The 25,136-nt window shown below is 41.7% G+C and overlaps 1 protein-coding gene across 2 annotated transcripts in view; it reads right to left on the bottom strand.

Moving 5' to 3' along the window:
- Positions 1 to 11,318: 11,318 nt before the first annotated feature.
- RPS6KA5 (ribosomal protein S6 kinase, 90kDa, polypeptide 5) overlaps positions 11,319 to 25,136 on the bottom strand; it is a 92,319-nt gene continuing 78,501 nt past the window's right edge. For both annotated transcript variants that reach the window (XM_004681626.2, XM_012724645.1), the window contains 4 exons: positions 22,043 to 22,234; positions 16,486 to 16,645; positions 15,241 to 15,404; positions 11,319 to 13,920 (listed from right to left, as the gene is read on the bottom strand). In XM_004681626.2, the coding sequence (XP_004681683.1) occupies positions 13,681 to 13,920; positions 15,241 to 15,404; positions 16,486 to 16,645; positions 22,043 to 22,234 (756 nt within the window). In that variant the 3' untranslated portion in view covers positions 11,319 to 13,680. The remainder of the gene's footprint in view (positions 13,921 to 15,240; positions 15,405 to 16,485; positions 16,646 to 22,042; positions 22,235 to 25,136) is intronic.

Here is a 25,136-nt window from a genome sequence, read left to right as displayed (position 1 = left end):
AACGGGGGAGCCACACCTAGAAAACTGAAAGAAAAAAAGGGGAACTGTGGCAGGCCGAGACCCTTTAAATATAAAGTCGTATTCAATTCAAAGTTTAAAAAGCTACAATTTCTAGAGGAAGATGCGACCCATCCCACACGGTACATGTCAAAGCAGCGCGCCCGCCCCCTTCTCCACAATCCACAGACAGTGGCCTGAGCACCTCGTCACCAGGAAGGAAACTACTCTGGCTGGAGATGGCTCTGGGTGAGGTTCTAGCTCTGAGATTCTAGAAGATGCTAAAACAACACCGTGGCATTGCTTTAATCTGATCACTATGTTGCCCTCCGAAATAAACAGGCCCTAAAGTCAGGCCTCTCTACACAGTGAGTGGCATATTGACATATTTAAACCCACGCAATGACACATAGCTATTTCACTAGTGCTCTGATGATGCGAATTAAAAATTAATGTTAAAACTACCTGTTCTCAGTGTGAGTCAACTGTCACTATACAGAGCCAGGCAAAGACACTTTGGAAATGAAACTGCCCTGCAGCGGAGTCTTCATGACAACACAGCAGCCGCGTCTATGTTCTGCCTCCTCCAGTGCACCTCAGAGAGTTTCTCCCCTTCCTGACCTGTCCCTTAGAAGCTGGGAAGGTCAGGAAGGGGGAGAAGAAACGGGCACAGGGCAGCAGAGTGACTCGCTTGGGGTCACTGAGCTTGTGGCCACTCTGGAAATCACCTCATTTGCATGCTTGGGAGGTGGACACATAATACCCTTTCCTCTTCCATCAGGGTCAAGGTTTCGGGGGAGAGAGGAATAAAGGAACGTTTTGGCCACTGTGTTTTCTTTTAGAGGGCAAAGGTATTTTTTCTAAGATGCAGGTGCTTCTAGTAAGGGCTAGACTAGAAACAAGTGGAGACAGTAAGCCAGACATGCAGGGCTTGTTCAGGGAGCTGGGCCTGACTTCAGCTCTCACGCCAGGCTCACTGCACACGTCAGCTGTGCATGGAACCCAGATACAGTGTTCTCAAGCACAGTTTTTGTTTTTGTTTTTTTAAGAGCTCATTTAACATGTTGGCTGACATAAATAAATAAATAGTATTAATCAGTAATAGTCCTAGAATATAAAAGCATAGCATTATGCTGAAGCCATTCATCTAAAAGAGGTCAAGAATGTAAATTGTATATAAAATGATACCACAAATCTATAGTCAAAAGCAAACCACTCATTTCCAAAGTCTAAGCTGAATACCTCTGAAGGGAGCAAATAAATACCAGGCCAATTATGTGAAATTCACCCAAATTAAGATCTGAATTGAAAACACTCCAATGTAAAAGGATTTAACTTAAAAACACTGTATTTGCATGCAGTTAGTATGGTTGGTATCTAAGGCTGTGATGAACTGCTGATTTGAGAGTTCGATGTATGAAAGGGGTATGGACAACTTTTTTTTTTTTCTGTATTAAAAATAATTATCTTTAGGGCTCTCCCTGGTGGTACAACAGGTTAATGCACTGCATTATGAAGCGCTCCAAAGCCACTGCAGCATGAGTTCGATCCCCCCACCAGGGAGATGACCCACATGGCATGGCAGACCTCTCCTGACCCGCCTGCTGCTCCCCTCAGCAGTGTAACTCAGTTCTACTCCCTACTCTGTCCCTGGTGAATCCTCTCACCTACCACATCTCTGACCTGTACCCCCGTTCTGTAAGCATAAATAAACAAATCTTTAAAAAAATATTTATCTTTAAATGAAAATAAATCCCAAGTCAGACGTTTATCAGAAACATTATTACTTTTGCAAAGCAGTGACTATGAAGAGCAATCAGAATATTAGCAGAGTACTAAATATGCTTGCCATCCCGTACATATGGTGAATTTATTATGAAAAAAAGAACTTGATGTGATGCTTTGCTCAATTTGTCTATCTTCTTATATATAGGTTTTGTAAAATCCTTCCCACAACTTTATAAGGAACACGTATGGTTTCATCATATTTTCCACTGCAGAAACATTCACCTCCCCCCAATCCAAAAACCAATCAAACAAAAAATTTCAAAAATCCAAAACCTAATAGAAAGAGGTGCTAATCACACCAAAAATTCCCATAAAGACATTTACCATGAAGTAGATAATGAAAATGTCAGCACATTCATAATACCTACATGAAATCAACCAATAAAACTGTATTCCTTCATCTTTAAAAAGTAAACAAATTCCCATGACCTTTAGATGTTTGAAATACTCAGCAGTGTAGAACTTGCAAGTCGAGTTCTAGGTGTTAAACCCAAATCCTAACCATTTTTAAAGTTAGGTTAAAGGAACCCCAGAACTCTGGAATATTATCACTTGTTTCAACTATCTTAGTTCTTCAGGAAGTCAATCTGGTATTACTCATTTGAACTTTGCATTCATAATCATTCGTTCAAAAATAAACGAACGCAGATTAAGTGGTTTTAGCATATTTATAATGATGTCCAACTGTTACCACAACGTAGTTCCAGAACCTTTTTCTTACCCCAAACTTCGTTACCTGGCTGGGTAGTCACTCTGGATTTCCCCTCCCATGTCTCCTGGAAACTACTACCTGCTTTCTGTCTGTGGATTTGCCTACTCTGGACATTTCACATAGATGGAGTTATGTAATACATGCACTTTTGTACCTGGCGTGCTCTACTTTAAAAGGTACCTCACAACCTAGTCAAAAAGGGATGTAATTCCAAAGACACCAAATCAAAGGCAGTCAAGATTCCTGACCTGCCCTCTGAATGCAACCTCGTTTCTACAGAACTATGATGTGTGATGTTTTAGTTCTTTGAGCGCCTTTGGTCATATGAAGAGATGTGAGCAGAAGTACAGTCATCTCTTGAGAGTATCCTGGGAATAGAAAATGATCCACTGTGTGAAGGTTCTGAGTGAGAACAAATAACAAAGAAATGAGGAGAAAAGTTCTTGATTTGATCATAATATCTCAGCAGTGACACATGCTCAGATTTTCCCTTAGTAATAATGACATTTAAGCTATTTTAGAAGACTGTGAACACCAAACCATTTTTTAATAGATCAAAGCACCTAAAATGTGCTTGGAGCATGTGAGATGTTGTTTAAAAGACTGAAGTTAAAATGAGAAACCACAGTAGGCTGATGCGTTATCAGATGTCATGTTGACACTCACAAAAATATTTGATTCAGAGCTAAATTTGTTTTCTATTAATCAGCTCATAAATGTAACTCAAATGGTCATACCTGTGCTGCCGAGTGAGTTTTTCAGACGTCTGTCTTGTCTGTATGACACAGACGCGGACAGAGGGCTTAAGCACAGTGACTAGCTTTCGAAAGGTGTGCCAAGTTGTGTGTGCGAACTGCGTTCATCTCTGCAGTATTTTTAAGAGGGCTAAAAATATTTGTATAAAATAGGAAGATGTCGTCAGCCCAGAGGCCTTGGTCTCAGTCTGCTTGGCTCCCACCCACACATAAGAAAAGTCTTTAATTAGTGCAAGCACGACAGAGAAAGCACTTAGTCTCCTTTCCGCTTGGAGCGCAACTGCATGATCTTGTTTACTGTTATATTGTTCTTGTCTAGAATAGCACTTGACCTGAAGTAGAAGCACAGGCAATGCTTTGTGTATGAAGGAATGAATAAGCCCGGTGCCCTTGCTCTGAACCAAATGATCTCTGCTGGAAGCCATTGTGGGGCTTGGGTGTTTACCATCGAAACCTCCAGATTTCGTCTTTGGAGCTGAACAGAGTAGCTTGTGATTAGAACTAACTCTCCAACTGGAAACAACTGAGAATGCCAAATCACACATGGGACATCTGTTTACAGGCATGGGGGAACACAGAGTACAGGCAGATCTGAGGCTCCCTAGTCCCCCAAGTGCACGGTGGGGGGAGCCCCATGCCTTGGCCTCTCCGCAGCGCTGCAGTTTCATGACACAAAAACAGATTCCTCAAGAAAGGAGCCATCACCCTTGGAGCAGAGACAAAGATGTCAGAGTTTGGGCTCCCTAAAAAGCGAGAACTTGAGGGACAAAACCATAGGAGAAAAATCTTAGGGATGTCAGCCCAGACACTGCAATGGCATCGCCTGGGTGTCTGCCGAGATCATCTACTCCTGCCAAGATGAGACCTGAGAAATGCAGCAAAATGCAGCAAAATGCAGCTGGGGGCTAAAGAGCAGAGAGGTGTTCATAGCTTTTGATGCTGAGGACACAGAGGTGGTCAAGGCCACCAAGGTGATGTGGCCTGATAAACACCCAATTTTCAGTTGTGAACATGAGAGTCTGTGTGCCAGGAACAGGTTCAAAACGTGCAGCCAAGCTAGGACAGTCTAAAAGCAGCCCTCACCGGGATTATGGTGCTAGACTAGCCAGACGAAGCAGCCACCTCACAAGGAAGATACTCACAGGCCAAGCGTCTGTAACCTCGTGACATAATGTGTGGTACTCAGCCAAACCAAGCAAGCACCTAAAAACCAGGCTGAAAACTGGGAGAAAATATCCATGGAGAAAAGAAACCAAGACAGGAGTAACCCAAACACTGGATTCGCCAATATATATTCAAAGCAAGACAAGTTAAATGCTGATCTCCACCCTCCACCCACGGAAACTGACTATTTTTTCAGAAACGTATGTGGAGATGCAAAATGGCCAGAACAGCTAAGAGCGTCTGAGATAAGGTCAGAGTTAGAGGCTGTATGCCAGCAGTATGCAGACGTCATACAAAGCGGAGGAGCAATGCACTAAGTGTGAATGCTCGATGCTCGGGCAGTGAACACTCACAGGATGCAGACAAGCCATGACTCCCGCCTACTGTCGTATACAAGTATCACTGTGAGGTGGATCAAGGTCTCATGCAAATGGTAAATGATAAAGCATTTATAAAAATATAGCAATCTTTGGGTAAAATGTATTAAATAGGATTAAAAATCATTAATGGGAATAGGGCAGATTGGTACACTGCTAGACTTCATGAAAATTAGGTCATCAAAGGACACAATTGGTAAGTGGAAAAGGACACTGAAGAGAAGATACTTCTAGTAACCTGTCAGACAAAGAGCCGCGTGAATACAATATGAAGAACCCTTGCAAATCATTAAGAAAAAAGGCGATCCAACAAATATGAACAAGTGGTTGGTATAGGCATTTAAAAGTGAGACCACGCAGGGCGCCTGCAGCAAGAGTTTGATCCCTGGCCAGGGAGCTGACCCACAGGCCACAGCCGACCTCTCCTGTCTCCCTGCTGCTCCCCTCAGTGGTGTATTTCAGTTGATTCTCCTGTTCTGCTCCCCACTCTAGTGAATCCTCCCCCACAACCCCACTGACATCTCCAGCCTACACTCCAGCTCTTATATGCATAAAAATAAATCTTTAAAAAAATAAATAAAAGGAGAATATGCAAATGGCTAATATAAAGAGGCAGTCCACACATCATTTCTTCTCAGAGAAATGTACATGGAAACCATGGTGAAATCCACTTTCCAGAATGGCGAACGCCACAATGAAATACAACCTTGCCAGGATGACTGAGACTAACAGGATTGACAGTGTCAAATGTTAAAGAGCAAGTAGAGCGACAAATCTCAAACATTGCTGATGGGAGTAGAAATTGGAGTCACTACAGCTGAAAATTATTTGGCAGTATCGTTTACAGCTGTCTAAGTAACGTCTTTGACTAAGTACATTCTCATGAATAAGCACGAGAGAAATGTGTGCATGTCTACTAAAAGATATATATGGGAATGTGCATGGTGGGCAGATCTGGGCATAAAAAACAAGCAACCAAATATCCATCAACAGTACAATTAGTGAATGATAATATACTCCTTGGATGGAATATTGCACAGAAACGAAAAAGAGCAAACTATTGCTAGTGTTATGAACAGCAACATAAAAGTAAGTTGCACAGACATGCAGAGCGCTGGTAATTCCCTTTACAGAAAGGACCAGAATAGGCAAAACTAATGTACAGTGACAGATATGGGCATGGTGTGCACGGCCTGTGTTCTGGGGACCAATACATAAATAAAAAACCATTCCCCGATACACTTAACATCTGTGCACTTTGTATGTCACACTCCATTAAAGTTGAATACCTGTCTATTGATATACATATACTCACCACCTGTATATAGCTTAGTGCCACAGAATGTCAGTAGTGTGTACAGACGGCAGTAGGCAAGGTAGGGGAGGGCACAGGGATACAAAGAGGAGGCCACTGGCCTCCCGCAAGAAAAGAAACAGAGTGTGCCCAGACACGTCAACTAGGTTAACTTGACACAAGCTATGCAACCTCTATCGACTGACATATTCCGGACGGAGACAGAAATGCTCTGAAAAATCAGACTTTCCACACTAACTTATGTTATGACCTCCCTTTTTTGTATAATCGTAATATTAAAATATTCTTAGCAACCTTCAGCTTACAATTGGATTGCCTCAGCCTCAGGAGGCGCTACCTGGCCTGACAAGCAAGTACTGCACCAGGGTGAGAAATTCCTCTTAAAGTCAAAAGTGATTTGACAACTGGCTGATTAATAAAAACAAATGGCTGTTACTGCAAAGTCTCTCACTGCCAGACAGAGGAAAACCCAAACCTTATCACTCTACTACCTCACACAGCCTTCTATTCAGTTTCTAAATAACCACTCAAGCTTTCTACTATCTAGTCTTTAGATATGGAAACTCACCCAAGTCGCCTATTCAGAGCTAATCAGGTTTTCTACCATCTAGACTTTAAGAAAACTCACTTAAACTTTCTAACAAGTTTTTCAAAAAACTTTACTGTAATTTGATTTACAAGAAATTTCCTCTTCCTGCCCTCACTTTACTTTACCCCCTGAGATGTCTCTATGAGAATGAAAGCTGTTAAGTAATAGATAATGTTTCAGGGACTTTATTTTGGTTAATCTTCACTGTGGTAAATATAGTAATATTAACTGACATTAACTGACTCACAGAGTAGACTAAGTGCTTCTAAGAGACTCAGCTCCCTAGCCAACGAAATAGTATCTCTCTAAAGTAAGTCTCTATGCCCATGCCAAATGTTCGTTCAGGAGAACCACTTTTTCACGTTGCATTATTTCTGTTTCCCTACAAAATTTCTCCTGTCTTTATCTCTCTGATCTTAATCGCAGTCTGTAAATGACAGTGGGTGGGTGGCTCCACACAGGAGGAGACAGCCCTGCACGTGCCACGCTGCCGACACCTCAGGCCAGGGAGCAGCAGGCTGCTGGCTCCTGAAGACACTGCCAGTGGGGAGGGGCTGGGGCCCAGCTCTAGGTGTGGTTTGCCTCTACTGCTAAGTGTGCCCAAAGAAGAGAAACTATGGGTTTCTTTTTTCCAGCTTCCGTTTACTTTCCACTAAGGCAAATTCTCATGTTGACGTAAAGCTGTGGGAAACTGGAGTAGCTTAGTGCAGCCCGGACTATCACCAAATTTTCAGTTCTGCACCTAAGGACACATGCCATTTCAGACAGAAGCATGCAGCTGTCCATCTTGAGAAAATGTCTTCTAAGTATGTGGCTATGTGATTTCCTCTTCTTTTTGTTTAAAAAAAAAAAAAAAAGAATCATGGGCCCTCCTGGTGGCGCAGCAGGTTAAAGCACTGCACTGAGAAGCTAAAGCCACTTCCGCATGAGTTCGATCCCCGCCTACCCCGGAGGTGACCACATGGCGTGGCAGACCTCTCCTGACCCGCCCGCTGCTCCCCTCAGCAGTGTACTTCGTCGATCTGCCTGTTCTGTTCCCCACTCTGTCTCTGGTGAAGCCTCTCGCCGCCCCTAAGCCTCTGGCCTGTACCCCAGTTCTATATGTACAAATAAATAAATCTTTAAAAAAAAAAAAAAGAATCATGCCAGTAAAGTTTTTAGGAAATATTTTTAAAAACTTAAGCATGATGCTTTATTTACAATTGGAAAAACATGGAAGCAGCCCAAATGCCCAAAAGTAGATGACTGGATAAAAAAGATGTGGTACATATATACAATGGAATATTACTCAGCAATCAAAAAAGAGAACACATGTCTTTTGTAGCAACTTGGATGGAACTAAAAAGATCATGCTTAGTGAGATAAGCCAGAAAGAGAAAGAAAAATACCGGATGGTTTCACTCATAGCAGGAATATAATGGACCAGGTGGAAAATAACAAAAATAATGAACAACCATATACCAGAGACATTTTGTGGGGGTGGAGTGGGGAATGGGATCAAAAACGGGGTGGGGGGAGGGAAATGCATGGGATTATGGTGATGGCACATGGGTGACTTGGTGATGGGAAACCCGCAGGGATTACAATTGAGATGGGAAAAAAAATGTACAAAATGATGTAAAAATAAACTTTTGTAATAAAAAAAAACTTAAGCATGAAACCATTAATTTATATGTGATGTAACACCTTTATATTTCACTCCTTATTTGTCAAAAGCATGAGAATTGGGCATTCAATCTCTCCTCTACCAGTATTTATACTTTGAGCAAACAAGATCACACTATAGTACCTAAAATAAACTTAACAATAATCTAACGTCTACCACAGCAACAGGTCTTCCATGATGCTAGGTAACACACACATCCACTCCAACCCGGCAGTGAATGTTAAAAATAAAGCTGCAGTTAAGAATGTCAAGCTCCTCAACCTTACTGGATTTTTTTTTTTAAAGATTTATTTATTTGTGCATACAGAACTGGGGTACAGGCCAGAGGCTGGGAGGGGGCGGTGAGGGGCTTCACTATAGACAGAGTGGGGAGCAGAACAGGCAGATCCATGAAGCACACTGCTGAGGGGAGCAGCGGGCGGGTCAGGAGAGGTCTGCCATGCCATGTGGTCACCGCCAGGGCAGGCGGGGATCGAACTCATGCGGAAGTGACTTTAGCTTCTCAGTGCTGTGCTTTAACCTGCTGCGCCACCAGGGAGGGCCCTTATTGGATTTTAAAACCAGAAACAACAGCAACTGAAATTTCCCAATCTTTCTATAAGTAGAAACAGCCAGAAAAACCTCTACTATTCTGTTCAGACAACTGAAATTTCCTTTTCTAAGTCTTTCTGTTTTCTTGTTTTTTAATATTGGAGAACGTCAAAACATAAAAGCTGCTCAATATGAAAATAAGGATAAAAAACATTTAGTGAAGAAGCAAATTTTATAAAAGTGTACAAATGAAAAGGGTTTTACAAAGAAAAGAATAATGGAAATGACATAATTGCCGGTATTATCCCAGTTTCCTGTGTGCTGGAGAAAAGCTGCATAAAATATTAACTTGACTCTGAAACGTTCAGCTCCTTATAAGAGCCCAAGCAGCATCCTAACTAGAAATATATTAACACAAATGTCTCCCATCTAGTTTTCCCAGTAGAAATACGCTCGGAAAACTAAGCCATGTCATTAAGACAGGAGTCCTGTCTTTTAATCCAATTCCTAAGTAGGAAGCATCAACCCTTCTCCTGTGTGGTCAGAAGGCGAGGAAGCGGCTGGTGGTAAGTGGTGCCTATTTTGTTTAATATGAAGAAGCCAAGGCACTGACTTTGGGAATGACTTTAGTTTACTTCTTTTCTGTCTAATAGTTAGAAAACATAAAGCACCAGCATCTGCTTCATTTACAAGTTCACGAACTACAAGGTGAAGACGACCTGAGGGAAGAGGCCCATCATCACTGCACTGTACCTGGGAAGCTCAAAGTAAGAAATGCCGATGACGAGGACAGAAATGGACGAACCAAATGTCCCTTGAAAATACACTTTGCCCCCATATGAGCAAAAAAACTGAAAAGACTCCTCGTAAGGAAAATATTCTAAGGAATCTTGTAATTTGGAGTAAAGCTACTTAAAAAGACAGTGGATAAAACTTTTAAATTGCAGTAGTATTTTCTTTGGGCAGATCATATTTAAAATATTTATATTTGATGCCTATTGTTATCTTATGACTGACAACTTCTCCAGTTTTTGAGTCTTACAATAAATATCACTTTATTTCATCAGTCCCTGCTCCATACATTTTAGTGTCGGCTAAGGCTTTCAAGTGGAGATGGATGCCATGTGGGAAAAGCTGAAGGCCAGAAGTTGGGAGCTTGTGATATGAGACATTTGAGGATCCAACGGTCATAAAATTTAAAGATATTTTATAACATTACAAGGATCACCTGTCAGTCAATTATTTTGCTATCGCATGAGTGCCCTCTCCCAATAAATGGCCTATTTATGTGGCTAGATCTCAAAAGATATTAGCAGCATGATCACACAAATATCCAAATTATACTTTTCTAAAAGGTTACTGGGAAAACACCCAAAGTGGTCAGGAGATTTAAGGCACATAGAGGGCCAAAAATCTGGAAATCCTCACCATTTTGAGATACCCTCAAAGTGACAACAATGATAATAAATGTTTGAAGTGAGGGCTCAGTGAACAAGTGGGTGAGCTACTGCGTGTTTGCACAAAGCATTTGAGGACATATTTAAAATAATGGGATGAGATACAAAAGAAATTCCTTATTTAAAAAAATAATGTTTTCCTAGTAGACTTCTTCAAAATAACTTACCTTCTATTTAAAAAATCATTTGCTTATTTAAGAAATCAGAAGTAATATAAAAAAATTAAGAGGCAGTTTCTCATGGGTAAATGAATCTGCAAATCCAAGATAGACAAGCACGGAAAAATTAACTCAGGAGACTTGATTTTCTGTTCCAGTGGTCCAGTGGTTTATTATTTTATAGAGGTTTGGAGGGATTCATGAATTTCAAAATAGCTAATTTAACTCGTTTAGCCATAGGATCTGCCTGGCATAGTAATTAGAAGAAACTGTTACAATTCCTTCCCTCTGCTGCCTTTCTCATCTACTCTTGCTTCTCATTCAGTCATATGCACTTATACAATCTAGTCTATGAACTGGGGTTTATGACGGTATAAAAACTACATACAATAAAAATACAGGGACAAAGGACGGATTATTTGGCTCAAACTGTAAAATTCATGTATTATAGAGAATTTCATGTATACACTTATATTCTTAGATCTACTTCTATTTTATTCCTAATGTTAAGAAAGTCCTTTCATTTACCATTTTCATATCAAACATGCTTTAGTTTACTGATTTTTTTTAAAAAAAGATGTATTTATTTATGCACACAGTATAGGGGTACAGGCCAGAGGTGCAGGGGCAGTGAGAGGCTTCATCAAAGACAGAGTGGGGAGCAGAACAGGCCAGGTGACAAAGTACACTCTGAGGGGAGCAGGGGGCGGGTGAGGAGAGGTCTGCCACTCCATGCGTGTCATCTCTGGGGCTGGGGGTGGAACTCATACTGAAGTGGCTGCAGCCAGCTTGCAGTGCTATGCCTTAATCTGTTGCTCCACCAGGGAGGGCGCTTTAGTTTATTTTTGATGTGATTAAATGAAAGTTTGTCTCTGCAAGTACAATACAATGTCCATCCATGGCCTGATTACAACTCAAGTGCTGCGAACTTAGCTTTAAACAGTCTTTCTGGTATTTATAAGTAGGGTGTGGGTGAAGGTATTTGACAAAAGGCATCACTCTGAGTGCTTTCTGAGCTCAAAAGCCCATTTAAGATCACTTAGGGAGGCTCCCTCGTTGCCAGATTGGCCTTCTCTTTCCTTCCTCTTATTTCATTTTCTGCTTCCCTGGAAGAGGAGGCAGGGAAAATAAAGGCAATGCATCAGTTTCCAATATTCATCATTAGTCCATGGGGCCAGTGGGCCGAGGGCACGCTGACCGTTCCTCCACTGGCCACCAAGTCCTTTAGTTTGTACTCATGATGGCATTTTCTACCAGGACACAGAGTTTCAGAAGTGACCTGGTGAAATAACACCTATGTATTTTCCAAATACATTCAACATAGCCGCAGATTTAAACGGGCATCTCCTTGACTGTTGTAACTGTGCCAGGTGGAATCACATCTTGTGAATGAATCAGTGACAGTTTGTCAATGATTCATCTAAGATCTTTCTTTCATCATTATTACCAGAAATACTGAAAGTTAGGACATAAAACCTGTAGTTCGGTGAGAACTACAAAGCCCCCTGGGCCACTGAAAAGTATAAAAAGTTATTCCCCATCACCATTGTGGACAAAAATGTGAACAGGATAATACAATACTTTAAAAATATTTTAATATTTGCCATTTTTGTTGCCTGTGCTATTATATATACATTGAATCAGTAATAAATATGCTACTATTACAGAGTGCAACATTTTTAGTATTAATTGGCTGAAATTAATGCTGCTATGATCTCAAGGAAAGAATAAATAAATATCATGTCCCAATTCCAAACTAATGCTCAAGAGGTCATCAGTAACTAGAACTACAAAATAAACAGGTTGGGCATTATCTTTTAGAAGCACAATTTCTGTAAACATAGCAAAGATCACTTCTCTCAGTCCTGACATTTCATGTGATGGCTTTAAAAGAAAGCATAACAGACAAATCCTATCACTTTTTTTTTTTTTTTTGCATAGGGAATGAATCGATTATATTTTAAAATGCAGCAATCTTTCAGTGAAATGTCTTCATCGTGTATCACTTGTTTTTTCTGTTCGAACTCAGAACTTTTAAGCAATAAAAGTGCTCTGCGTAAGTTTATAAAATATGCCTTCTGGATTTAAAAGTTAACAGAAAAATTTCAAAGCAAGTCATAGCTCTGACTCTAAAATATTATGTACATAATATCTGGCTACAGGAGGAAGTGCCTCCCTGTAGCACAACACAGTGTACAGAGATGAAGCACAGTGTTAGTCCAATTTCCCTTTGGGTTTTGCTCACATGGCGCCTAAGTGGCTGATGGTAAGTTCTAGAATGCGGCCCGTTCCACTCGCTGTCTCAAAGCACAGGGGGATGTGAGGACATGTGGATCATGGGAAAAGTGGGAAAAATACAGTACGTATGCTTTAAACAGCGCACCTTATAAAACATTTTGCTTTATTCATATTCTTTTATAAAGTGCAATGTTACTCCAAACAGAGACATGTACCTCAGTATTTTGCAAGAACTATTAAAACAATTACTGGGAAAGAGCGGTGCAAAAGTTAAAAACGTACGTAGCTTAGCATGCATCTCAGAGGTATCCCGAATATAGTGTGTGGGATCTTACGTTCTTACATATATTTTCTTTTTTTTTCTCTTTAGAAAAACATTAATAATAGCAGGTTACCACCATGTAACCAGAAAATAGAAACAATAAGTTAAAATCCTCTCTCAAGAAATAGGTATATGCCACACATAAAATTTATTACAGAATCTTTTGAAAACAGTCAAGACCTTTTACTCTGATAAATTTCCTATCACCAAGTGCAAATCTCTTCAAAGCCCACACTGTCCACAAGGAAGCAAGAGGTCTCCTCACAGCACAGGCCGCCTCTGGCTGGCAGATGGCTGAAAAACCTGTGGCTTCTTTCGCAAGCAGCTCAAATCTGCCCAGCTGGAATGACACTCACAGACCCTCTGCTCTGGTGAGGGCGGCCCGTGGGCCTCACGCTGGCCGCGCCACAGGCGCTGTGCTCTTTTCACAGTAACGCTCTCGGGCCAGTGCTTCTGGACAAGGACAACCAATGGGGTTTTCCTGAAAAAATTCCCTAAGATTCAGATTCCAACGAGACCACGGGACAGGTCTGTAGCGCAGAAGCCTGGCCCTGGGCGAGTGCTGAGGGCACGCGCGGTCAGCGACGTCTCTGCCGGCTGGACTCCACTGCTCAGTCCGCAAACTGGAAGAGAGACTCTGGGTTATTGCTGTCTGCAGGGTTGCTGGGCTGCAGGGCCTTTGTGGGTGTGGTTTTGCCATGAGAATGGGAGGAGGAAGAATGAGAACTCTCGCTGGAGCTGCTGCGGGTCTCAGTGCTGGTGCTGGTCTTCTTCATTTTCCTCCTCTTAGCCAGAGGGGCCTTGTCGACATTCTGAAGGCAAAACCCTTCTCTCTTGTATTTGTTAAAGGCCTATGGGAGAAAAAAGGGAACCCCCGTGAAAGTAAAAGGACTGAGGTTTTCTTAGCAGTTATGACTTAGAGCAGAAGCTAAGTCAGTTAGCAAACTTTACAGCTCCAGTTGCCTAGGGAGCCAAGTCTAAAACCATAACCCCAAACCTTCTGGCAGGTCCATACGTTCATGGGAAGGTTTCTGAGGCTTCTGTTTAAATCAAACCAGCTGCACGGGCCTAGAAGTCATGACTATAAATTTTGGAAGCAGGTAGTGCTAACTCTCAATAAAGAAAAACTGACTGGAAATTCCTGACGAAAATCCACAGTCGAAACCATCTCTGGGCCCCCAAGCCCAAACTCCCACAAATACTTTGACTAGTTTGGTGGCTGGGATTTAAATTCTGACTGCAAAGGGCCCGCACAGAGCTGACTGGACTCTACTGTGTGTCCTCACTCTTGGCTTCCAACTCAATGCAAACTGGATGGATCTCAGACTCAAGATGCACAAGCCTCACCCTGCAAGCCTGGTGTCCCCTCACAGCAGCCTCACTTAACTTTTCTCATCCTCAAGTTTGGGTGTGGCTACTCCTAAAAGCCTTGCACCAGAAGTCTCTGAGGAGATCTGGATGGTGCCTGCAGGTCATATATTCTTGTAGCTTGTCTCTTCACAAGGCAACCTGTCTTGTTCATTAATGTTTTCATTCATTTCTGCAGCTGAAGAGGAAACTGCTTTCCCTTCTCCTTTTTCCAGAGAATGCCTTCGGGGGTCATTTTATTTCTCTTGAACCCATCTATGACTTATATAACCACCTTAATACGTTTCTATCCGCTTGGCCCAAAAAGTATATTAATAGTAACTGTTGCGTAGTCTTGGTTGTTCAAATCTATAATCCACACTCAGCACCAATCAACTTCCTATCCTTCAGTCTCTAGAATGAACCATGCACAAAATAGCTGCTGAATGGACTTCACACATGCCTCAGTTTCTAATGTTTATAGTTTTCAGAAAAGGATTTAGCTCATTTGAGAGAAAAAAAAGCTCTAACATTATGCAGTATTTTTATGACCTACTGAAAATGTTCAGCTATTCAAACATCAGACAACTATGCCACAGACTCATTCTAAATGCCAAATAAATATTTTGTGGGTGAGCAGTAATTCTGGTCCCCCATGTACTTTCTGTTTATAAATGTATTTATAGTAGGAAGAGATAACAACATACCTAAAATTAAAAGAACACATTATTGTAAATGTATGACTATGAGTAGGCCTCTGAGCCCCAGAGTGAGAGCATCTGAGCCCTTGCAGACCGCCCTCCACAGCCCGGCAGGGACCTTACGTGGAAGGTTGCTTTCACACAGGTATGCACGGCAGCTCCTGAAGATCCCAGGATGTCGGGGGTCATCAGAGGATTTGAGGACAGCTGACTGCCATCTTGAAGCCATTCATTGTATCTCAAGCCAGACATTTTAAGTCTTTTATTTGGATCGACTGTGAGGAGTCCTGTGAGAGTAAGGTATTTTACTTTATGACTTATCACTGCAAGCATAGTTCAAAATCAACCTCAGACATAAATTTCAGTCTCCAGGATGTCAAATATGGTGAGATTTCATCGCCTTTTACAGCCAAGTAGTATTCCACTATGTGAAGATATCACGCCTCCCTACCCAATGATCTTTTACGGGCATTTTAGGCCATTTTAGGCCATTTCCATGACCGGGCTGCTGTAAATAGCCCTGGAAGTAGACAGCCCTGGAGCGTCTCCGCATTCTTTGTCTGGACGCCTAGGAGCAGAGCTGCTGGATCACATGGCAGGCACACACGAGCGTACTAATTCGCTGTTGTGTTTGGCCTTTCCCTGATGCTAAGTGACGACGAGCATTTTTTCACCTGCTACCGGCCACCTGTATGTCTTCTTTGGAGAAGTGTGTGTGACTCTTCTGCCCACTTTTTCATCGGAATGCATTCTTTTGTTGAATTGTATATTTCTTGGTAGCTCCTGTTAGATGGATGATGTGCAAATATTTTCTCCCATTTATGGGAGGGGGCTAATGGACTTTTAATAGAAAAGAAGGATGGTCACATGATGTTGGGAATGTCACTAATGAGATCAACGGACAGGTTAAAAGAACGCTGCAGGATTTTAGGCGAGAACTAAGGTGACAGGCATGTGAATGGAGGGGCTGGACCGACGGAACTGAGCCCTGGCTGAAGGCGGCCAGGATGGTGCAGGTATCTATGACAGTGCCCAGGTTTCTGTTTGGTGACCTGGCCTCTCAGCAGAGCAAAAAAAAAAAAAAAGGAGAGAAGAGATACGTTTTGGGGAGAAGGATAGTTCAAAAGCACAGGTTCATTTGGGAGGTGCTGGAGTGAGAGGGTCCAAGTGTTAGCGGACTCGGACTGTGGTTTAAAGATCCCAAGGAGAGAGCTCTGATGGCGAATGGGAAAGAAGTCTGGGACATCTGAGCACGCACACGGAGCTTCCTCCTAGCTTCCTCCAGTGTTGAACAGACAAACATGCTGCGAGGCTGTGATCCCACTTCACTCATGCCACACATAAATACAAATTTCGTTACATTCTTACCTTGGATCAAATCTTTAGCCTCCTGAGATACATTTTTCCAGGCTTCTCCTTCAAAGGAGAAATCGCCCTTTTTGATTTTCTTCATGATCTCCACCGCACTGGTACACGTCAGACTTTTATCCTGAGACTGGAACGGAACTTGCCCCGACAACATCGTATACTGACAGCAGAGGAAGAAACAGAACAGCGTGACTCCAAACCGCTCCAAGTCACCCAGCCATCGTCAGACCTGATTTACCAACTACACAACAGGCATCATGGGCTTGAGGATTTTGTGGCTTCTATTACTGAGGCCCCGGCCTGGTTCAAAGGTTGGTAAATAAAGTGAGAAAACTTAGTGCATCAAGTTAAAGTGACTTCTGTAACTACAGCAGAGAAAGAAGAACCAAAAAGGAGTGAATCCAATGGCTTCAGAAGTGGTGGGATCAAGGTCCACAGAAAACTGAGGGAGAAGCACCTGTATCGTTACTTTCCTGTCCAATTCACACATCCTTCCCTAGCACATTAACTAGGGCTAAGGAACATGAATTTTTTGTAATTAGGCCTTCCTATGTTGTGTGCAATTATCCCCATTTTAATTGTTGTGCTAAATATAATGAATTCTCCATAGCCATGACTGTTTCTTATCTTAGTCATGTATTTGAAAATGTATACTTGAGTTTTCTGCCCTTTCAAAAGCCCACGGGACAAGTAAAGAGCTAAGGCTTATCTTTGTAGCAGAGACTGAATTTCTGGAAAGTGCTTCTTTAAAATACTTGGAGGGTTTTCTCTCTGCTGGCTGAGATCTAGGCCCATGGAGATGGGAGGTGAATGGCGGGAGTCTAAGAACCCCAATACCAGGAGTGGGTGGGTAGCGGTGTCAGGAGAAGCGAAGCGTTAGGAGCAGATGCAAGAGTGTCTGTTTCTTTAGCAGCCCTAAAGGAGACACTAGTGGCGGGGACACGGACGGTGACGTGGCCCTGACAGCGTGGCTCTGGGCAGAGATGGAAACTCCCAGACAAGGTGTGATAGCAACATGGGAAGGAAAAAGGGGAAGTGATCAAACAGCAGCCAACACAACCTGAGCAAGAAGGTGCATGACGCGGAAGAAGAGCCAGCCCGAGAGGGGAAACTGACACCCACATGCCGCCAGAGACCGAGAGGTCTGGGGGTAAATTTGGACCTTCTGAGAAAGAAAACTGCCCGAGAAGAGTAGAAAGGCAGCGTGTGGACCGAGTTTCTAGATGCCGTGTCTGGATTTTGTGGTGCGCAACCCACATTTTTGTCTCCTGCCTACACCATGGGTCTGCTCGCCCAGCTGTCTCATGCTGCAAGCTCAAGGTCAGCCTCATGAGCTCAAGGTCAGCCTTGTGAGCTCATGGCCAGCCTCAGTATCCACAGTGGGCAAGTGCCCAGGGCAGGCTCTGCTCCCTCCTTCCCCAGGGCTCCTGTTTCCCTGGGATTATCCTCCTTAGGAACAGAGTAAACACAAGCTTCTGCTTGAGATTTTGCTTTCTGGGGAACCCAGACTGGGAAGATTTTTATTGTGATGATGAACCTTTTGCTTATTTCGAGTTTGAAACATGCTACTTGTAGATATCTTTGGGGACATAAAATACATATTTCTGTCGGGTACATTTCCAAAATTAGAAGTGCTGGGTCATTTGGTCTGGGTATTTCCAGTAGATAACTGCCAAAATTTTCCCCCAAATACACTCTACTTCTTAATCTTACCTGACTTCCTACATATGGGAGAGAAGTGCAGGTTTCTCACCTTCTGATGTGTAATAATGCAACAGGCTGTTCGTTGAAAAAAATAATTCTAAATCTTTGGCAATATTTAGAGGTGACTGGTGATCAGGGAATGTGTAAACAAGATCTCTCTTTCTGGAAGATGCAGAATTAAACAAACTTTAGCCTTTCTTAACTCCAAGGTCTTATCATTTTAGTTCATCATTTAGGAATCAACTTCTGTTAAGAATAATTTTGTGTCTGCAAAGTGTTTGCAAGTGGTGGATGAAAACAGTAACTAAGTAGGTAAAAATATACATCTATTTATGCATGTGTCCATACATATGTATTATATGTGTGTGTGTGCAGACACACACACATACATATGGAGAGTGATTGTGCACCTAAAAGAGAAAAAGCAAATGTGGTGAAATGATGTTCACAGTATCGTGCTTTCAAATTTTCTCTAGATCTGAAATTTTAAAAATAAAATCTGGGGAAAAAAAGTAAAGAAATAAGGTCCCCTGAATAAAACATGTGGAAGAAATAGATTTTAAATGGAATATATCCCTCTACCGGGTACGTTACCGATGCCTGTGAGGTGGCTTAAATCTCATCCTGCATTTCCTAAATGCTGTGTGTTACAGACTGAAAGCTTCTAGGTCCAGACAGTTCTTCTGTTGAACACCCAACCCCCAGTGTGATTGTATCTGGAGATGGGCCATTATGGAGGTTGTTAAAATTAAGAGGTCATAAAGGTAGGATCCTAATCTAATAGACCTAGTGTCCCCCACCCCCAAACAAACAAAAAAGCTACCCCCACAGCTTGCTCAATCTCTGCCAGCAGAGGCACTGAGGAAAGGTCATGAAAGGTCAAGGGGGAGCAGACCCTGCTTGCAACCCAAGGAGAAAGCTCTCACCGGTCCCACCCTCACTGAAGCCTTCATATTGGATTTCCCAGCCCTGAAGTATCCTATTGTCTCAGCCCCCCGCTGGTGCATGGCGGTGCTGAGCAGACACCATGCAGGCTGCATCAATGAACACCCAGGGACTGACAACTGGGAGTTAAGCTAGGTTATAATCAAAGCCACAGGATCCCACACAATGCATCTTCCTGGGTCATTTGTTTTATTCAGTGTGGGTAACATTATTTTCATATTGAAATATCCACATTCATGTTTACTATAGGCAATATGCAAAAGGATAGTAAATTTCTAAGACAAATTGTATACCCTAGATAAATGTTGTGTTTACTATGGGGTAACTCAGGTTTTGTATATAAATCCTTTGGGGCTAGAGTCACTTATGTGGAAAAGTCTGTGAAGCTCTTCTGACAGTTTTGTGCAGGTATTAACTTTGACTTTTAAGTATATTTCATTAGTTATGTCTAAAAGTTAAGGATTTTTAAAAACCACAGTTATACTATCATCAAACTTAAAAAATAAGCAGTAATTCCTTTGTGTCATTGACTATCCAACCAGTATTCAAATCCTCCTAATTGTGCTATAACATTGTATATGTACACATACACACACACTTATATCCAAGTGATATATGATTCGAGTTGAAATCAGACTTGCTTGAATCAGAAGTCACATAGCATGTAGATATAAAACACTGTTTCTTGAGTGTCTCTTAGCCCATAGGTTCCCAGCCTATGTTTTCTTATCCTTTATTTGCTGGAGAAATTGGGTTGCTGGTTCTATAGAACTTCTCACACCCAACTGTGCTATAACATTGTATATGTATACACACACAATTATATCCAAATGATTTATGATTAGCATTGAAATTGGATTTGCTTGAATCAGAAGTTGATGCTGTGGTCTTCCTCTTGTATCATTTAACCTGTTCTTTGTGGCCTACTTTTCTTACAAATTGGACAATGAAATCTTTTAAAATTTAAGGCCCATTAGGGCATGCCAGTACACAGAGTCACTTCTGTAGATGTAACATGCCTAAATTACTTGTCTGTGTAGCTAAGACTGTCTTTTGAAACCTTAAATGACATGCTCACTATAACTGGTCTATGCTTAAAGTAAGGGCTGTTTTATAAGAGGTAACCTCATGTTAGTACTAAAAAATGATAAGCTCTTTCCTATTTTGACTAATTTTTAAGTGAATGCTACTAATAAAGATGTAATCAGTTTGTCTTTAAAACAAACTTTCAGAGCCACAGAAGCTAGTTACTGTTATTTAAAACATCTTATTCATGAGCATGTAATTTTAGTTTGGAAATTATAAATGAAGGCTTAAGAGTTTCTGAAATGAAAATCATGTAAAGCTTAAAAATAAAGTAATAGCCATCCTAACGGGACAACTGGCTAGTCACTGGGGGGAAACAAATCTACCCCAAAATAACTCCCAGATGGAGTGCAGATTTAAGTATAAAAATAAAATATAATTCTAGAGCAAAGCTTAGGAGAATATTTTTATAATTTTGGGCTGGGGTAGGAGTGGAATGACAATCTGACATCAAAGCCAGATAATGAAAGGAAAAGACCAGCACAACTTACTCCATAGGAAAAGTCTTTATCTAAATCCTTATAAAAACAAAACTAAAACCCCTGTTACTGAAAACAAGGTCTTCAAACAAATGCCAAAGCAGAAAAAAACATTTCCAATATTAGTCGCAGACAGAAAGATTAAAATCCTTAATAAAGCTTTAAAATTTAATGAGAAAATTTCCCCACAGGAAAATGGCCAAAGCTCATAAACAGCAATTCATGGAAGAGAAAATAAAAATGTCCAAATACTTGGAAAGGTGGACTATTCATCAAAGAAATGCATGCAAATGATAATAACTGGGGATATAAGTGAAGAGTAAAATGGATAGCATCCAATCAGGCGCGGCTACCTGCAGAACTTCTAAAAGGAAATCCAGGCAGATCTATCCAAATACAGCTGTGTATGGCCTTTCCAAGGAGGCTATTCTAAGGAAATGAGATAAATCTGAACGCGCTCACACACACACACACACACACACACACACACACACACACACACGTCTTTGTTATGTGCAGCTTAAAATAGGTGAAAATCTGGAAAATGTTAACTGCTCATTAGGTTGAAATAAATTTTGGAGAATCAAACTGCATGTGTAATATAATCTCAGTTGTTTAAAAATCCAAATATATACACCTATATAGAGAACCTGCAACACATGAAGCACCCAGAATGTGTTGCAGTAGCTACGGCTACCGGCGAGAGTTTGCAGAGCGCCATCTCTGTGTGAGGAGATGACAAGAGATCACCCTTTGTTCTTTAGATCTTTCTGTATTGTCTGAAATTTTCTTCCTAAGATTATGCGTTACAAATTATATGCAGAAAAAGTAAAGCTATTTTGAGAAGAAAGAAACATGCTGAGATTTTTCAAGCTTCATGTTCTTTTTCTCATCATGGCAGGCAAGGACATTTTGTGAGCAGCAAGCCTCCGTGGTTACTATAAGTTACTACAAATAGCTCTCATTTTACCTATTAATTTTTTTTTTTTTTCACTTAGCCTAAATGACACTCTTTAGCTATATTTTCAGTCTGGAACTCTTGGCGTATGTTTAAATGTTTTCCTACTGAAGTCACTTTGCTACGTTCACAAAGTATCTGAGTATCTTCTGAAAATATGGATCTCTTATTCTTACAGAACTCAGCTTCCTCAAGGAGCTGCAAAGACGCGAAGTAAAAAGTCCTACATTGCTCCAATGTCAGTCTGAAGAGAGGGAAATAGCTTTGGCTCCGCCAGCTGTTGGTTTCATAGAAAAGAAACCAAGTTGCCTAGATTTCGCACATACCTAAGGAACACAGCCGGGAGCAGCGGACACCAGGTTCCGGGCGCCCCAAGGTGACTCACCAAGATGACGCCCAGGCTCCAGAGGTCGCAGGACTCGTCGTAGCCGCTGTGGTTGAGCAGCTCCGGCGCGGCGTAATGCAGAGTGAAGCATGGCGTCTTCAGGGGCTGGTTATCGGGGGGCTTTAGCCGCGCGAACCCGAAATCGATGACTTTAATTTCCAAATTGTCATTCTCATCAGTGAACAGTAAGTTCTGCAAGGTACAGACACCTCAGTTAGCTTCTCCTTAAAATATCCTGGGAGCTGGGGCAGGCAGCAGAAGCCAGTATGTGTCTGCGACGTGACACTGGACTGGAGCAGGGAAGAGCCTGGGGCAGGAGGTCCGGGGCTGTCCCCTGCCTGTACCTCCTTTGCGTTCTTCTAGCTCTAAAATTTCCCTTTTATGAGGTCACACGGCGCCTGTCACCCGCGCTGGGCCTCGGGAGCGCCAGGCCCTGGCCCCTGCTTTCCCCTCTGCTTGCTCTTGCCTCCCTTCCTCTGCCAAGCTCCACTGTCACTGGCTCACGTGTACCCCCGTTCACTCAGAGAGCCCGACCTAACCATTCCTCCAAGCTGCAGTCACACATCCTTCTATGCTCTAGCGGCATTTGCTTTCCTTTCTGGCCCTGTCCTTCCTGGACGTATCTGCACTAGTGGTTCAGTGTCTTCATCCCCGGCGACCATAATTCCACAGGGGCAGGGACTGTAACTATCTCATTCAATACTCTACCCAGGGGCCTGGTGCAGTCATGTCATGTAGCAGGCGCTTTGGTAAACATTTGCTGACTGAGTGAAGTTATAAAAATAATTAAATGACATCTCGGATAGACTATTAAAGAAGACTTGGAAGCATGCACTACATTTAAGAAATATTCACTCCAAAATAGTTAATGCTCAAACATTTATCACCTAATTATTCAGAAAACATTGTGATTTTGAGTCCTCCATCCATCAAGGCTTTTTTTTTTTTTAAAAAGGTTTATTTATTTATGCACATAGAACTGGGGTACAGACCAGAGGTACAGGGGTGGTGAGAGGATTCACCAGAGACAGAGTGGGGAGCAGAACAGGCAGATTGACAGAAATAGCCTGCTGAGGGGAGCAGCGAGGAGACAGAAGTCTGCTGCACCCTGTGGGTCAGCTCCCTGGCCTGGAATTGAATTTCCACTGAAGCAGACTGCAAGCTTCACAGTGCTGTCTTTTAACCCATTGGGCCACCAGGAAGGGCCCCCATCAAGACTCTCTAGTCACGAAGGCTTTACTGAGTATGACTTTTTGTGTTATCACATGCTTACTGAATGCTAATTGGATTGCAGCACTAAACATAATTTTTATCAGTACATCAAGCTAGTAGCCACAGTAAATATATGTGGTTTATATTGCTTTTAGACTACCAAAAAAATATGTTATGCCTTTCTGTTCATTAAATTATTTCCAGCTCTGGAACATCATTTACTGGATTACTGTTACCCTAACAGTAATAAAAGACATCATAGAAAGCTTCAGTGGTACAAAGTAGAAAACATTAAAGTGTTCCATTCAAAAGTTAAAAATGAACAAAGTGGGAGGAAAGAAAACAAACAAACAAAAAAAACTAACTGAAAAGGTTTCTTAAAATCTCTATCATACAGAGCTTAATCTTGTGTGTGTGAAGGATTTAAAACGTGGATATATTTCAATGCAAGGCTTTGGCACTACTGAAGCTAACCGTGGTTCTCTAGCGTGAGCCTGGGGAAGCCTCTGAGCAGGGACCCTGGGCCCTCGGGTGCTCCCTGAACAGCACACACGGGAAGCCCCAACCCAGTCTCACCCCGCCTGCTAAGTCTTTGCAATTGACTTCAGTTTATTCTGTACCCATGAAGGTCTCCTTGACTTAGACCTTCAAATGGAGGGGATAAGGGGCTCACGTCTCTGCTCTTCCTACCTCTAGGGGGCGCTGATGTGCAGGGTGGTGAATGGGAGGAAGGAACCATTCAACCCCCTTTTCTCCTTGTCTCAAATTGCTGCAAACTAACTTGATATCATTTTTCTTGATCTTTCAAGAGAATGGGAACCCATTTGAAAAATACAAAGCCACCTACTAACACTGTCAGTCAGCTTCTAAATATATCTGATTCTCACCTAGATGCTAGAATTTTGCCTATGCAGAAAGTGAATGCTACAAAACTGTCTACCTAAAGATATATAAACAGATCTTAAAGTGCTATATCAATGGGAAAAGGATTAAAGTTTGAATATGGAAATAGTATACTCTGCCATTCAAAGTCAAAGTGAAAGCTATTTTATTATGAAAATGTTAGCACACAGGTACATTTTTCATTTCTCCAAAATACATTTTGATCTAGAATTGTAACTGCAGAAGAATGTCCTAAGTAACCTGACAATTCCTCATCTCAAGTGACTATTTCAAAGAAAGGCTTTATAACAAAGAAGGATCAGGCTAGATGAGTATCTTTGTATTAGTAAAAGAGGGACTCAAATGTCAATTTCTGCATCATTTGAGACTCAGGAGATGACAGATGGCCAGTTACCAGAGAATAAAACACGTGAAAATGAACTCTATGCTGCCTCAGAACAAGTTTTTTTAAAAAAAATTGCAGGCTTGTTCCTTGTCTATCAAGAAAACACTGAAGCGGTGTGCTTTCACGTTTAAAAGCAAGCAGCTAATCTCCAATGTACAGGGCACCATATTTTCAGTGGGTGTTACGTAGGAGAGTGAGAACTATGATGAAGGAAGCAGAGGGGTAGCAACCACAAAGGGAGTTCATGAAACCACAATTCGCTTTTGATTAATTATGAGGAATACGGACACCAGGAATAGAAAGTACAGTCAGAAATTTAAATACCTCAGGAGCCTCAGTTATGTTTGAGTGTACAGCATTCAATTTAAAAAACCTCCCGTGACTACCAATAATCCAAGATCTTTTCATAAAAGTCAGCAATGGTGTTTTTTGAGAAATGATCCTTTGAGGTCTAACACTAAAAAAAATACCCAAATAAGTAACTACTTTAAATATACTTGACAGAGCATTATAATCACATGGTAATTAAAAATGAAGTTCTATTTTAGAGCGGAAATATGTATAATGTTGCATATGGTAAAGGATGATTCACTG

This window comes from Condylura cristata, unplaced genomic scaffold, assembly GCF_000260355.1.
Source record: "Condylura cristata isolate star-nosed mole 26May11 unplaced genomic scaffold, ConCri1.0 scaffold00013, whole genome shotgun sequence".
Taxonomy (NCBI): domain Eukaryota; kingdom Metazoa; phylum Chordata; class Mammalia; order Eulipotyphla; family Talpidae; genus Condylura; species Condylura cristata.
This window is presented reverse-complemented; position numbering and strand designations above follow the sequence as displayed.